Source organism: Haemaphysalis longicornis, unplaced genomic scaffold (assembly GCF_048455015.1).
Source record: "Haemaphysalis longicornis isolate Haplotype H1 unplaced genomic scaffold, Haemaphysalis longicornis Haplotype H1 scaffold_3, whole genome shotgun sequence".
Taxonomy (NCBI): Eukaryota; Metazoa; Arthropoda; class Arachnida; order Ixodida; family Ixodidae; genus Haemaphysalis; species Haemaphysalis longicornis.
Window position 1 is genome coordinate 61,899,067 of NW_027526335.1, and position 14,998 is coordinate 61,914,064.

General features: G+C 48.2%; 1 protein-coding gene across 1 annotated transcript in view; it reads left to right on the top strand.

Annotated features, from left to right (window-relative positions):
- Positions 1 to 14,998, top strand: part of LOC144175239 (phospholipid-transporting ATPase ABCA3-like) — an 81,249-nt gene that overhangs the window by 38,836 nt on the left and 27,415 nt on the right. The window contains exons 7-9 of the mRNA XM_077704340.1: positions 5,878 to 6,062; positions 7,426 to 7,551; positions 9,744 to 9,861. Coding sequence (XP_077560466.1) covers positions 5,878 to 6,062; positions 7,426 to 7,551; positions 9,744 to 9,861 — 429 coding nt within the window. The remainder of the gene's footprint in view (positions 1 to 5,877; positions 6,063 to 7,425; positions 7,552 to 9,743; positions 9,862 to 14,998) is intronic.

Here is a 14,998-nt window from a genome sequence, read left to right on the forward strand (position 1 = left end):
CTTGGCCATTGCGTCCGCCGCACGTATACGTGGTATTCATTAAAAAGTTAGCTGTCAAAGTTTTCGCTTGGCAACACTAGAAACGGCCACGGACATGTCGCGCCTTGTGCCACTGCGCCTGCACGCCAAAGAAAAAAAAAAACGGTGTTGTCGCCTGCTTTGTTTCAACCCGATCCTCAATGGTGGTGTCAACAGAGATGTTATTAATGGCGCTTACATTGAAGTCGAGCCATTACTTAGCGTTCGGTGGGGGACAGTTTGGAACGTCTGACACAAAACGTTTGCTTAGCACTGACAAGTACCGCCATCCCGCGGAGCCCGAAGGAAACAGTGATGGCGCACTCTCATGGTTGCTTGCATGCGTGCCTCGCCAGGGAATACCGGCTTTAGCGATATGAAGATGACTACAGGGGAGTGGTCAGTCGTTGAACATGCCTGTTCACACAGCGCAATACGCGGTGGCCGGGGCCATGCTGTACTGGACGTCCAGCTGCGTGATGCCCTTCGTGATGTTCGAGCACGCCGGAGGCCAGGGCTACTACTACATTCAGCGCCAGCACAAGCTCATGACGTGCATCTTCCCGGCCATGAGCCTCCACTGGAGCTTCCGCGTTCTCGAGCGTTTCGAGAAGTTCGGTACGCCTTCACTCTTCCCCTTGCGTTGAAAGGTTTACGAAACGAGCAACAATTGCTAACGCCGGGTGCTTCTACTTTTGCGAAACAGTTATGCCTAGAACCTGGCAACGAATGTAATTAAAAAAAAAACGGCAATTTCATGGAGTTTTGGGGACTGTTCGCAAACAGAGCACGTAGAAGCAGAGAAAGCAATAATAAACCCAACAAAAAAAAAATGGTGGTACTTTCAACTGAACAAAACAGTTAGCCAGAAAAGGGTACATACAAGAACCTAAGCCGGTGGAAAAAAAGGCAAAGAGGTAAAGGAGGCACCTCATAAAAAAACTAAATAGATGGCGGAGGTAAGCATCCTAAGAAAACAACTGATAAATTCAGCGAATGTACTAAATAGTATCAACTCCAACTAATAAAATGGAGAGGCTTAAACATTAGGCAACTTAACTGAAGAACAAATCATAACGTAAGCAGTGCAAGCCGGAGCAATTTTTTGCGGTCATTAAATCGGCACAGAAAAAAAATGAATAAAAAATAAGCAAGTACTGCTTCAGCCTCCATAGAAGTGTTTTTAACAAACTGTCGAGAGCGAATGCAGTATACAACCACGCCATCCGGTTGAAGTAACCATCAGTGTTGCATGAACATTATGACACAGGCAATGAAAGAATAAAGGTTTGGTAATATCAAAGCTAGGACTTCGAGTCGAATTCGAATAGCTGAAGATGGCTGCGAACCGAATCCAATATTTTCAATTACCAATATCTTCATTTTAGTGTGCGTAGAGCGCTTAAAATCTTAGCTACAAAAAGAGAGGATTTGAGCATTCAGGACTTGACACATTTGGGTGCTTATGTACTAACGCTTGAAACAGAAATGGTTTTAAAAAAATTCAAAAATAAGATTAAATGAAGATGACGAAGTAGCGGAACCAAAAGTAGGTATACATTGCTGCGAATAAATGTGGGTTCCCCAACCGATTTCAATGTAAATACAAGGTGTTTGTCTGGTGCCTGCAATCTTTAAAAATAGGTTAGGAATGCTAGTGGTTGGTATGGAACCTAATCTAAAAACGTTGGTATGGTCTTACGGGAAGTAAAAAGGCAATAAACATGATTACTCACTCAAACCAAGATACTAAGAGGAACTTCTCGGCTTACAAGTTTTACTGAGATAGCGTTCCACTCAGCTAAGATACGCCAGAATTATTGTACAATTCCGCATGGCCTATGTAAGGTTGGGCTTTTTCGCAAGTCAGTAAGGAGGTGCCAAAAAGCCAGCTCACAAGCACAATATTTGCGGTGAAGCTTAAAGTTGAAGTCATGCGGCAGAGCCAACTCTCCCGCGCGTCAAGACGTTTTTAAAATGCATAGCACTTTAGGGTCTCGCCTTATCGTCGTAGTCGTAGCTCGCTCGTTGGACCCAAGTAGAGCCACACGGCATTCCGTCGTAGCGGCTGTCGTCGTGGCTTAACCCAGAGGCTTCGAAAGCCAAGCGGTTTATATAGTCATAGGCATTCCTCGTGAACCGCTGGCGCTTGTCATACATCTCCCAATTGTTTAGCGCAAGGAAAACTGTAGGCATATTTGAGGCAAAATATATGTCGTTATCCGACAACGCCCGCGTTCGTTTAGTAATGAACACTCGTTGACTTGGTTTTTATGTTAGTAAGCGAGAAAAAGTGGCAGTGTAACGCTGGCACGTGCGGGATGAAAAGCAAGCACAAAAAGAACAGAACTCCCGCGGGCGGGGTTTCAGACAGGGGGCGCGCGAGCACTGCGAAGGTGGAAATTTTAATTGCATTCGGTGGTAGCAGTGCGCGGATAACGGCGCTACAGGCCATTATGGCGAATCACTGCTCTGCACTTCCGATAGCTTTCACATTGAGTGGAACGGCTTTCATTTTTTGGCTTCCTTGGGGATGGGGGGGGGGGGGGTGGATTCAGATGTGGAATAAGACTGACTACATCCCCTAAGAGCAAGAGGTTTACTACTTCCACCACGCACATGCGTATGCAGTCATCAAAGTGCAGAGTACAGCCTACTACGCTATGTAGGAGAATCTTCTGCGTGGAGTGCATGACTACGCCTAATCAGGCTGCAGACACGCTCATTGTGTAAATGCACCATAAATACACAAGGGACGTAGGTTAAAACCGGGATACCCTTTGAGGTTACTGATGTTCATGGTCTGCACGCAGAAGATCGGAAGGTGGCTTCAAACACAACAATCAGAGAACATGGTTCAAGCAGCACATCGTTGAGATTGTAGGCAGAACATGTGCCGTCTTCTAAATTGTAGCAAGAAAAATCGTAATTCATGACAATCACTCAGGACGAAATATCGCGAATGATGGATTACGAATCTACACTGGAAAACCGGTTATATGTGCCCGGGTTTAAACGGCAAGCCGGGTTTTGTGACAGACTAAATTAAAAACCTCGATTATCTGACGCGATTTCATGCCTGACTTGCGTTGTGGGACGACTTACGCGAAGCGCGTGACCAATCGAGAGAAATGAAAGTATCGTGGGTCCTGCACAGCGGACATTGAGCCCGCTCAATCGGTTCTCTCTGGCATAGTTTTCTTCTCCCTCTCATCTTCCCTTCCCTTCCCTCCATCAGCATCCTCCCGCTTCTCTTCGCAATCGCTTTCGAACTCTCCTGGCTAGCATCTCTTCCTGTCCTGTTGCGCAGCGGTCGCAGGGGCAGTGGACAGGTGTCATTTCTCCCACTGAGTGGCTACACTGAGATTCTCACCCATTACAGGCAAACTCGCCGCAGCCTCCCACCCCCACACTGGCGCCTCTCCAGAGAGGAAGCTACAACTTGGCGGCGGCTCCAGACGAATACCTACCCACATCCCACTCGCACCTTTAATTGTAGACTCTGAGGTGCTGCTGGACTCGCGTTTTGCGGACCGTTGGGACGGACTTGTGTTTGGTGTTGGCAGGGGGACTCCGTGTTGTGGGGCGTGCTTGTGGGCGAACTGGAGGACGGTGTTCTGTTCCTGCAGGTGATGGACATTGTGGGCGGCGGACTGTGAGGGTTGTGGGGTGGTCGGGGGGTGTCTGTTGGGACTTTCTGGGGATTTATTAGGGGCGAAGCACCTTAAGGCCGAGGCTCGTCCGGCGTCCGGCGTCCGTGCTCACGACACAGCACCGTGTAAATCGAAACATCTGAGAACAAATGGTTCACAAAAGGTTCACAAAAGGTTAACGAGAACAAAACAAAAGGTTCAAAAACGTTAGAGAGAGAGAGAGAGAGGGATATGCACAGCACCGTGTAAATCGAAACATCTGTGAAGAGAAGGTTCACAGAAGGTTAACAAGAACAAAAAAGTTCACAAAAGGTTAGAGAGACGGAGAGAAAGAGGGAGGGAGGGAGGGAGGGAGAGTGCTCCTGTAGAGCCGTGCTGCGTATGCGCGACGAGCATTGGATTGGATTGAATTGGATTGAATTGGATTGATTTTGATTGAATTGAATTTGGATCTGGATTGGAATTGGATTGGATTAAATTGGATTGGAATAAATTGAATTTGAAATCGTTTTAGCAGCAGTAAGCACTCTCACGGGTGATTTACGGTACGAACGATCCCCAATGCTTCGCCCACTCGTCATGATTCACTTCGTGGAGATGCGTGAATTTTTTGTTATTATTATTATTATTCTTTTTTTTGAGGAGGGGGGGGGGGTGGCTCTGCACTGCGCACTGTGCGCCTCTTTTCAGTGATAGGCAGGGCATGATGGGATCGAACTGAGTGGGGAGGAGTGTATGACGGGTTTCGGGGTGCCTTGGGAGAATCGTGGGGTGTGGGGGGGTTGTGTGGCGTGTGTGTTATGTGAGGCGCTTCCTCTCCTTGCATTCACCAATCAATTTCATGCGGATGCTGAGTTGCGATGTTTGCCCGCGACCCAAGCATGAGCCTCAGTTTTGCTTTCGTTTTTTTTTTTGTAGCTCATTGGCTTTCCTTGGAAAAGATTTCGGCGTCTCGGATTCCCGTTCTCTTATTTTTTAATTGGCATGAACCTGCCATAGCCTAGATGTTGCAGGGTTGTTCCCGTTTTGATATAGTTTGTTTTCATTCTTTAGGGAACAATAATTTTGTTCCTTTTTTCCCCCAACAACCTCCCCTGTGTGCTTACTGTCCCCAATCTGGCACCCTCTAAGATATTCTATGTGAGTGCCAACGTACTCCAGATTTGCACCCCCCCCCCCTCTCAAACTCCACCTTTTTCAAGCAGTTGAGGGCTTCCCTGGCCAGCCCAGACCCGGATACCCAGCTCAAACTGGTCAGTGGTGACCCGAGCACGGCCAGCCAGCCGAAGTCTAGGCATCCCGGACTAGGGATATGTTCCTTAGGGCGAGGCCCATACATAAGCCTCTGCTCGATAAATAAAAATATTTACTCTCTCTCTCTCTCTCTCTCTCTCTCTCTCTCTCTCTCTCTCTCTCTCTCTCTCTCTCTCTCTCTCTCTCTCTCTCAGCAGTGAATCACCTATGAGATTACGCTGACAGGCTTAGGCTTCCACAGGTGTTTGCCGTGGCGGCGGGCCACTATTCGCACTGGCTGTCGGGACTTGCAGCAGTGGACTGCGGTACAAGGTTTCTTGCAATACAGCGTGATTGGCCCATGCACTGCGTTCTTTTAACATGGACCTTTTTTTAGTGATTGGGGATTCTGAACCCTGCAAAGCATTAGTTTGTAGTTTTTATAGAAATTACTTAAAACTGTATCGCGCGAAACTGTATTATAGACGTAATTGTTGTTGTTCGGATTTTACGATGGACGCATTTTACGACGCTTTTTCACGGTGCCGAGAAAGTCGTATAATCGGGGTTCTACTGTATTTAGTTTGACGTATTATTGCTGTATTTATTGCTGCCAAATTTCGCTAACTCCTTAACGTACCTAAATGGCACTCGCTTCTTTGTAATCTATAATATCTCAATCTCTGTCCGCGTGTATTTTTTTGCTTGACCTAGCTATCCAGTTCGTTTTCTTAACAGGAAAACTACCATTGCGTCTTCATTTATGATTGTAAGCATTAATCTATAAAAAAGGACTTTGCAAGCACGCCTGACTGCGCCAACAATTGTTTTTTTGACGCTAAATCACGTCGAAAGTTTGTCTCGAAGTTAACTCAAGGCAATTATTCAACGCGTGCAGTATATACTGGGATACTTTAAGCCACCACTTACGATTGCAACTATAGTAGGCCGTCACCTGACCTCTCTGCCGCAGTGGACAACGGGGCGAACTGGATGAACTTTAACAGCCGTGCCGAAACACCCGACAACGTGACGCTGGCCGAGATCGTAATTATAGGCCTCCTCTTCGACTGCTTCCTCGGCATCGTCATTTGGTACATGGACAACGTGCTTCCCATCGGGCCAGGGATCCCCAAGCCTTTCCTGTTCCCTTTCCAGGTAGGCGCGTCGTGGTGGGAGACGCGGCGCGATCGAGGACAAATGGTTAACGCACTCTGAAGGCAGTTGCCACTTTTACAGTGGCGTCTGTTGCTACTAGCCGCGCGCAAATACCTCCTTTCTGGCTCAATATTGACTCTGCCACAGTGCACAAGGCCTCTACGGGAAAGTTCGCCCCCAAGTCGTTGTTAGCACAAGGGTAGCACAGGGGAAGTTAAGTTCAAGGCTGTCGAGGGGACGAAAAGGTTAGAATGCTGGTGGACGAAAAGCAGAGAGGGGAATATTGCCTAGGACAGTTGCCACTTGTAACAGGAAAAAGTATTTTGTCCCTAATAAGCTGTTTGCGCCTGCCCTAAGCAGCGCTAGTATTTAACCAAGAGTATAAAACATAGGCATATTCGTCCTTTTTGGTAAGACAACACGTCATAACCCCACCACAAAGAGGAAACCAATAGAAATAATAATCATCATCATAGTCGTCATCATCATCATGAGCACCGTTGAAGCACGAGCGGCGCGCCAGCGCAACACACAACAGCCGATCCCTAACCGCATACGTGACCTTGAAATAGGCGGCTACTACATTTTACAGCGAAGCTGTATACATCCCGGAATGACATGTTTTCTGCAAATGAACTATAAATACAAAAGTTATGAACGCCGTGTTTAATATTGAGGTTCTGCTTTTATTGGTGGTTGTGGTGGCTCCCTGGTGCGGCTTCAAATGAGGGGAGGAAGAGGTGAGAATGGCCAATTAAGGCGGCAATATTTTATGCAGCATAGGAAGCAACAACGAAGCTGTTGGGGGAAAGGAGACAGTTGTTTTCTTCGAAACCTCCATATTCCAAGCGCGAATTCGTGAAGGGAAAGGATTGCCAGGAGACAGCACATGCTTTGTTCGTGAAACGAACGTGATCATGCGGTTCAGCCTTACTGCGCGGTGCACTTACATCTGCCCTATTTTTGTACGGCTGTGGGAATGTTCACGAGCAGTACATTAGGACTATGTTTTAAGCTGCTAGTTTATAGGTATCTAGGCATGGAGGCGAAAAGCAAAAACGCCCGTGTGTACGAGATTTCGGCGCACGTTAAAAATCCCCAGGTGGTCAAGATTAATCCGGAGCCCTCCACTACGGCGCGCCTCATCGCCTGCGTTGCGTCGGCGCTTTAAATCCTGCAATCATAAAAAAGTACAGGTATCTAGTCGCACGTACACTAGTAAAGATTAGGTGGTTGTCAGCTTACAAAAACGAGTCGACGAACGCCCCCAGCAATTTTGCTCACGAACGGCTGTTTTCATTAAGTTGCCCCGGGTGTATTTGGAACAGCGCGACCACATCCGGTGGCTGCCCGCTCTACGCAGGCCAACTACTGGATTCCGAGCATCACGTTCGCCGAGCAGCCGCAGATGACGTCGGCAGAAATGCTGAATTTCGAAGAGGAGCCCAATGATCTAACGACCACCATCGAGATTGTCCGCGCGTGCAAGGTAAGAGCGATAGCCTTTCTTGCGGAGATTTATGCCGAGAAACGTTGGCCTCTGCGTCAATGTTGATGTATTTCTCTACGTGCGCGCCGAAAACGGAAAGAGAACTACACTATTAAACATCGCCGGAGGTGGGCTTCACCACAACACGCCAACGAACCAATCACCGTGACCAAATGTGCAAATTGAAGGACGAGGCCCGGCTGCGCTGTTGCCACAGCGCTGCTATGTGCTGGGCCTCGCCATTCGCCAAATTTACACAGTTATACCCGTACCACACGTACACGAAAAACGACATTAATGCTTGAGGCCTAAGATACCGAATGGCATTATTTGGGTGGGCCGCGCTACACGCGAAAACGCGAAGGCATTAAATGTGTTAGGCATGATGATGATAATGACCACCAAGAGGAATACACTTATATATTAAGATTTTAACGTAGAGAACAACGCCGCATAAGGGTTAAAAAGGATTTTTTTTTTTTTGTGAAAGAAAACGTTGAGGAATAGTGTTTTCTAAAAAATGGTGTGAGCCGTTTCTAAACGTGGCTTCAGCAGCTGCCGCCGCCTGCCAGCGGTAGCCGAATCCGAAAAATTCAAAACGACGAGTAACAAACACGATGTTTTGCCTTTTTCCGCTGTTTTAGTGAACTTCGTCTTTTTCAGAACTTCGCCCCCAAAAGCGCACAAAAAATTGTATCATTTCGAAGTTCAGCTACGTTTCTGCGTCAACGCTCTCTGGTGCTGAGAGTTTCGTTGGCTTCACTTGGTGCTTATAGCGTTCGACAGTAGGCAGATTTAAGGCATTCATAAAGGCGAATGAGTTGTGCGGAACTCCTTAAACCAAAAATGACATTAGAGCGAAGGGCATTAGATTTTTTGCGTGTAGCAGAATTAATGGCCCTAAAACTTAAGGCATTAGGCACTTGATGTAATTTTTCGCGTACGTGTGGCACGGGTATTAGTCGCGATGATTGGTCGTTGTGGAGTGTTGTGGCGAAGCCCACCTGCGGCGATTTTTAAGTGTAGGTCAGAGCTCGAGGAATTAAAGTCAGAACTATGCAGTTGCACACGGGTATGGCAACAATTTATCCCCGCATGACGCGTGTATCTAGTGCAATTTGGAGGAAGGAAAACTGGTGGACGCGAAGTTGGAAGAGATGCACGCTGAGCCGAAGAATCGCTATTGCAAGCCAGACTATACATGATAAAATAAACTGCAAGCGTCAAGCCCTACGCGGAAAGGCTGGACCCCCCCCCCCCCGCGACAGAATTTTGAAGACGCAAAAATATTTTTAGGGGCGAAGCACCTTAAGGGCGAGGCTTGTCCGGCGTCCGGCGTCCGTGGTCACGGCACAAAACCGTGCCAATCGAAACACCTGTGAACAAAAGGTGCACAAAAGGTTAACAAGAACAAAATAAAAGGTTTACAAAAGGTTAGAGAGAGAGAGAGAAGAGAGAGAGAGAGAGAGAGAGAGAGAGAGAGAGAGAGAGAGAGAGAGAGAGAGAGAGAGAGAGAGAGAGAGAGAGAGAGAGCCGTGCTGCGCATGAGCGAGGAGCATTGGATTGGATTGAATCGGATTGGATTGAAATAGATTGAATTAAACTAGATTGGGTTAAATTGAATTGTATTGGATTGGATTGGAAATCCCTTTAGCAGCAGTAGCACTCTCAACGGCTGATTTACGGTAAGAACCATCCCCAGAGCTTCGCCCACTCGTCATGATTCCCTTCGTGGAGAATTTTTTTCCCTTTGTTTCTCCGTGCAAGTTTCTGAAGAGTGGAGCACACAGGCAAATGCGTTATCTGAGGAACAATATGCCACAAAACGTTTGGGGAGCAACTTTTCAAGAGGAAGCATCTGTCGTATACTATACCAGCCAGCCTGAAGAGGTTCAATATTTTAAACACTTTCGCTGTCGGGGTCAAGGCTACGTCCCCTTTTACTTCTTGGGAACGCGTTATCTGATATACTATCCGCATGTGTTCGTTGGGTTAGCATACGATGGGTCGTGTATATTGGTTCTTGAACATTTTAAGCATCTAGTTTTCCGAACAAAAAGAAAAGCTTGATGCGTCATCGTTGGTTTTATAGTCCCCACCCTTTCCCTTCCTAATTTTTCTCCCTTGCCTGGCGTTGTGTTTCGCACGGAGCACGAGAGAAAACCATTTTTTTCTACATTTTCTGCACGCAGGATTACAACGGCGTGACTGCCGTCGAAGACGTCAGCATGCGTATCTTCGAAAACCAAATCACCGTGCTGCTCGGGCACAACGGAGCCGGGAAAACGACGCTGCTTAACTTGATCACCGGTGAGTCTCCGTGTTGAGCACGCTGGCCGAAGGGAAACAGACGATGCTCGGTTTCTCTAATACGCATTAAGCCCGTTCTACATGGCGCGAATTTAACCAACGAATTCGCAGATACGGCGCCGCTCGTGTGGCAAAACAATCTTGTTTTCCTATTTTCATTGCTGCTATAAACTGCCAAAATCCAAACGGCGTTCGCAGGAGAAGTTCGACTGTTTCAAACATTTCGAAATTTGTCACAGGAACGAGAACTGGTCCATTTTTGGCCACAAGAGCGGCGCCGCATGTGCGAATTCGCTGGCGAAATACGCAAAGTGTAGAACGGGTTTTGGAGGGAAATGCTTGAGGATGACGAAGATTAGCCTAAGCTTCGATTTTTGGGTGTGCGAACCTCAAAAGCTACTGCAGCAGAAGTAGATCCAGAGAACAAGGGGGTGCATGCCCCTCATCGAAGGGTCAGGCCGGACCCGCCTGTGTCCTTGGCATAAATGTGTGGGCTAGGAACTACGTGGTCTACGAGATGTGTTTCACTGGAGGTTTAACCTTGCTGGAATTCGTTGCAAACTCCGAATTTGAGGTTGTGTTACTGTGGCTTGCTTCTTGGCTGACTAGACGTGGCACTTGAAAGCAATAAAAAAAAAGCCCCGACACAAGGGTTTAGCGATGCGGCATTGTACTAGTGCGAGCGGGAAAACGGAATCAGCAAAACGGCACAAAAAATTCCGAATGAAATAAAGCAACAGCAACAAAGGCAGCGTGCACAAGTCCTACACTGTCATACAGTCCAGCGCGAGTCTGAGTTGAGTGACGATCGGGGAAAATAGCAGAAACGGGAAAACCAGATCGGGTTCACAGTGGTAGTCCGTCATTGGTGGTAGTAAGAGTTCAGTCCTGTTGGTTGGTTATGTTAAGCCAGCCCCCATGTCAACTCGAACCGGAAGTAGCCTGGTGCGGGAGTTCTGCGGCGTAGCCCGGCAGGAACGGCGGGGGGGAGCCGGACGCATAGAGCATGGACCCTTCGCCTGGCCTCTCAGGAGAGGCAGGCAGGGGTAGGCGGGGCGGCCCCGACCCCGCTCCAAGAGGTAGAAGCCCCCGCTTGACGGCTAGAGGATGTACAGGGCGCCCCAGCACAAGGCACGGTAGTCCGGTGCGGTGACGGATACGGGTCACCTGGAACTATGATGCGGGCCTCGGTGATCTTGCGGTATATGGCTACGTTTCGGCGCGGTAGCACGGGCGCCGTCAGTGGGTGATGATTGCTTGTCTTTTATGGTTGAAGCCCCATAAGGGCCCGGGATGTTGGTGTCTCATGTCGTCGTCGTAACCGCCGTCTCATGTAGTCACGGTACTAAAACACCCGGACACTCGTTTACGCCTCGCGCTGGAACACTTCGTAACGCGTACTAAAAGAACACCGGGACACTCGTTTACGCCTTGCGCTAGAACGCTTCGTGCTTCAAGTACACGAGATTTTCGCAGCAAAGCTCTATACATTACCCCCCAACGCTTTCATCTCCGTTGGCAAAAACTCCAAGGCACCAAGAATACACTTACACACTGCATGCTTCGCCCCTCCCGAGGTTTCACGCTAGTGGAGATGGCCCGGGATTTTCTTTCAAAAAGAGACTGGAGTGGTTTTTGTTAAGCAGCTTCAGTCTCGGGATAGTTAGAAAAAAAAAAACTAATCGGTACGCCGCTGCAGGGCGGCCATGTCTATTTTTTCTCCTCTTGCATGCTTTTCGGGGCGCATACCCGCGTACGGGTGATTGTCCTCTTTTTTTTATTGCTTCTTACACTTCTTACTTGAAACATCTCCTGGTATCTCATTACAAGGAGACACCCGCCGTGGTGGCTCAGTGGCTAACGCGTTGTGCTGCTGAGCCCAAGGACGCGGGTTCGATTTCCGGCCGCGGGGGCCGCTTTTCTGTTAAAGGCGAAAAGCGAAAACGCCCGTGTGCTCGAGATTTCGGCGCACGTAAACGATCCCCAGGTGGTCAAAATTAATCCGGAACCCTTCACTACGGCGCGCCTCATCGCCTGTGTGGCGTCGGCGCGTTAAACCCGACAATCAATCAATCAATTACAGCGCTTATGGTATAATACGATGTTTGGACGACTCCAAGCAAAAATTAGCGTCTACACCACGGGTCGGCAACCCTTGAGGCGGAGGCTCGAGTTGCCTGAAGCCGACACGACGGGTGCCGCCACGACGGGGGCCGCCACGACGGCCAAGCGGGGGGTGGGGCTTTTCAGGCAAAGAGAAAAAAATAAGCGATTTGACAATGGAAACTGGTCGTTATCTCTCTTTGTTCGTGTCTAAGCCCATTTCAGGCCAAAACCGATACGTAAGCCTTCAGATAGGAAGTAACAAGGCGTGAAAGGGGTTCTGACTTCGCGCCAGGTGCTGCATAATGTGGCCCCGAGGGCCGTATGCGGATCCTTGGCCGCAAGTTGCTGCCCCTGGCCTACACGACGTTCTCATTGACATTGCCGTCGTCATCACCAAAGTGAAAATCGGTGGGGGGGTGGGTATTCTCGAAAGGGGGTGTTATAAATCGTGTTTGAACCTCCCACGGAAATGTCACGGGGTTCCGATGAGCGAGGCAACGAAGAGGACGACGAAGGGCCGTTACACGTACAGCACGCAGCGGGCGGTTTCTTTGTGCTTTTAGGGGCGAAGCAGCTTAGGACGTCGATTTGTCCGGGGCTTGGCGTCCAGGTGCACAGTGTTGCGCATGCGCGAGGATATTTGTATTGGTTTTGGTTTGGATTTGGATGGGATTCAAATGGATCGGATTAAATTGTATTGTATCGAATTGGATTGGATTGGATTGGATTGAAATTGTATATACTGTACACACGCATTGACACTCATTTACATGCGCGAGTGGGCAATGCCACGGGTGATTTACGGTAAAAACGATCCCCAGTGCTTCGCCCACTCGTCATGATTCACTTCGTGGAGGTGCGTGAATTTTTTTCGTGTGTAACTTAAAATAACACCACGCTCGTTGACATGAGTGCCTGGTTTTGCTTTTCCCTTCTCGGGTGCCACTAGATCCCGAGACGGGGTTTTCCCACTGGGGTACCTCCCGGCGCCTAACTACACATCGATTCAAGTTCCAAACCTCTCAGCAGGGTTTGGCGCTAGGTAAACCTCGAGACCGGATGAACACTTCAATAGTTTGCACATGGAGTGGGTATAATGAACAGAAAGTGCGAAGGTCATCTTCTTCCGAAATGTCTTCTGCCGAAAACTTAATTAAAACTTCACTGCGGTGCAAACATGTCTAATACCTGTGCTACACGGCCGTTTCAAGGTCCTTCCGAAAACCTTCGAACCAATTGTCTATTGAGTGCCCCATTGTTAATACATAGGGCGAGCTTCCAAAGGACCATTCAACCGTCAACTGAAAGTATCTGTGTAGTGCAGGAATTAGAGGTTGTTCTCTCGGGCGGGCGTGCTTGTGCGCGAGCGCTCTACCGTCATGTGGTTACTGCGCATGGACCTGGTGGCGGATAAAAACTGCCATAAGTGCGGTCGGTTGACGGTGATGGTGACGCAACGTCTTAATAAGATCTTGATTCTCTCCTCGGTAAGATAGAAACAATCAAGATCTACCCCACGCCACCTTTGTGACGTAATTGAAGGCACCAACCAAGGGTGACTGTGCAGCCTTGCAAGCAGGGTGTCGAACCGGACTTTTTTCGGGTTCGGTTCGGGTTCGGGTTCAAGCCTTTTGGGTTCGGTTCGGGTTCAGTTCCAGAGCACCATTCCGTTCCGGTTCGAACCGGTTCGAACCGGTTCAAACGGGTTCAAACGGGTTCGAAGAAAAAAAGCAGGCGTGTTTTTTTCTGTTAATTTTTTTGTGCTCGTTTTTCGTTTCCTTATCAAGGCGGCATAAAACCAAGTCATAATGAATGTTTCTTTGAGCAAATATTTTGCCTTGGCCGAATTAAAGCGACCCTGCAACACTTTTTTCAACTTTTTTCTAAATACTTGCAGAAAGTAGTCAACCAAGACATCCTGTACTTAGATTAGGGGTCGCAAAGTGCCTCAGCGAAAAATTACTGCTCTTTCCTCATCAGATAACTTAGAAATTTGCTTAAAATATTTTTCTCTCCTTTCCGGTCTTGGCTTTCTTCGACCGCTGAATGACATCATTACAGCGGTGTAGCGGCTATTTGACGGCTTTCCTTAAGTTGCAGAATAGAACGCATTTTATAGCCACTTTAAAAAGAAAGCCACAAAAGCGAAGCAGAAACGGAAGCTGCATCCGCAGCGACTAGGAAATCACGCACTGTTGCTCTGTGCTGGCAATTGCTATAGTTCTCGCAGTGCTTCCAGATGCGCAGAAGGGTGAAAGCGTTTATCGAAAGTGTTGATTTTTATTTATTTATTTATTTATTTATTTATTTATTTATTTATTCATTTATTTATTTATTGTAGGGTTTAACGCGCCGATGCAACGCAGACGATGAGGCGCGCCGTAGTGGAGGGCACCGGATTAATTTTGCCCACCTGGGGATCTTTAGCGTCCGCCGAAATCTCGTACACACGGACGTTTTCGCTTTTCGCGTCCATCAGAAAAGCGGCCGCCGCGGCTGGGAATCTAACCCGCGTCTGTGTTCTCAGCAGCGCAACGCCTTAGCCACTAAGCCACCGCGGCGAGTTTATCTAAAGTCTTCAATAGCTCATTTAACTGTACAAGCTACTGCAAAATGTTTTCTATGGTAGTTTGACGAGTATGTGGCGCCCCCGCCCCCTCCCCAATTTTCGTTGGCCGCTAAGTTCGGTGGCCCTGCCAGGATCGGTGTGAAAGAAACATTGTGCATGGCTGGCGAATAAAGTTAACACCGACGAGCAGAGCTGCTCGCGGTCAGTCACCGTCACCACCAGCACGCTGCGGGTCGTCCCTCGGGTGGAGAGTACTACGACCCTCCCACGTTCCAGAATGCGGGCCAAATCGTGACAGATAGGTCAACGATTACAACAATAACTGAAGCTAAACAAAAGGTTCGTTGGGGCACTTAAGGGCACTATTTGTATGAATGTGAAAGCATTGCTCTTTATGGCCGCAAGTTTACCGTTATTAATTTAAGTTCGTTCATTTTCATGATTTAATTTTATTTCATACTT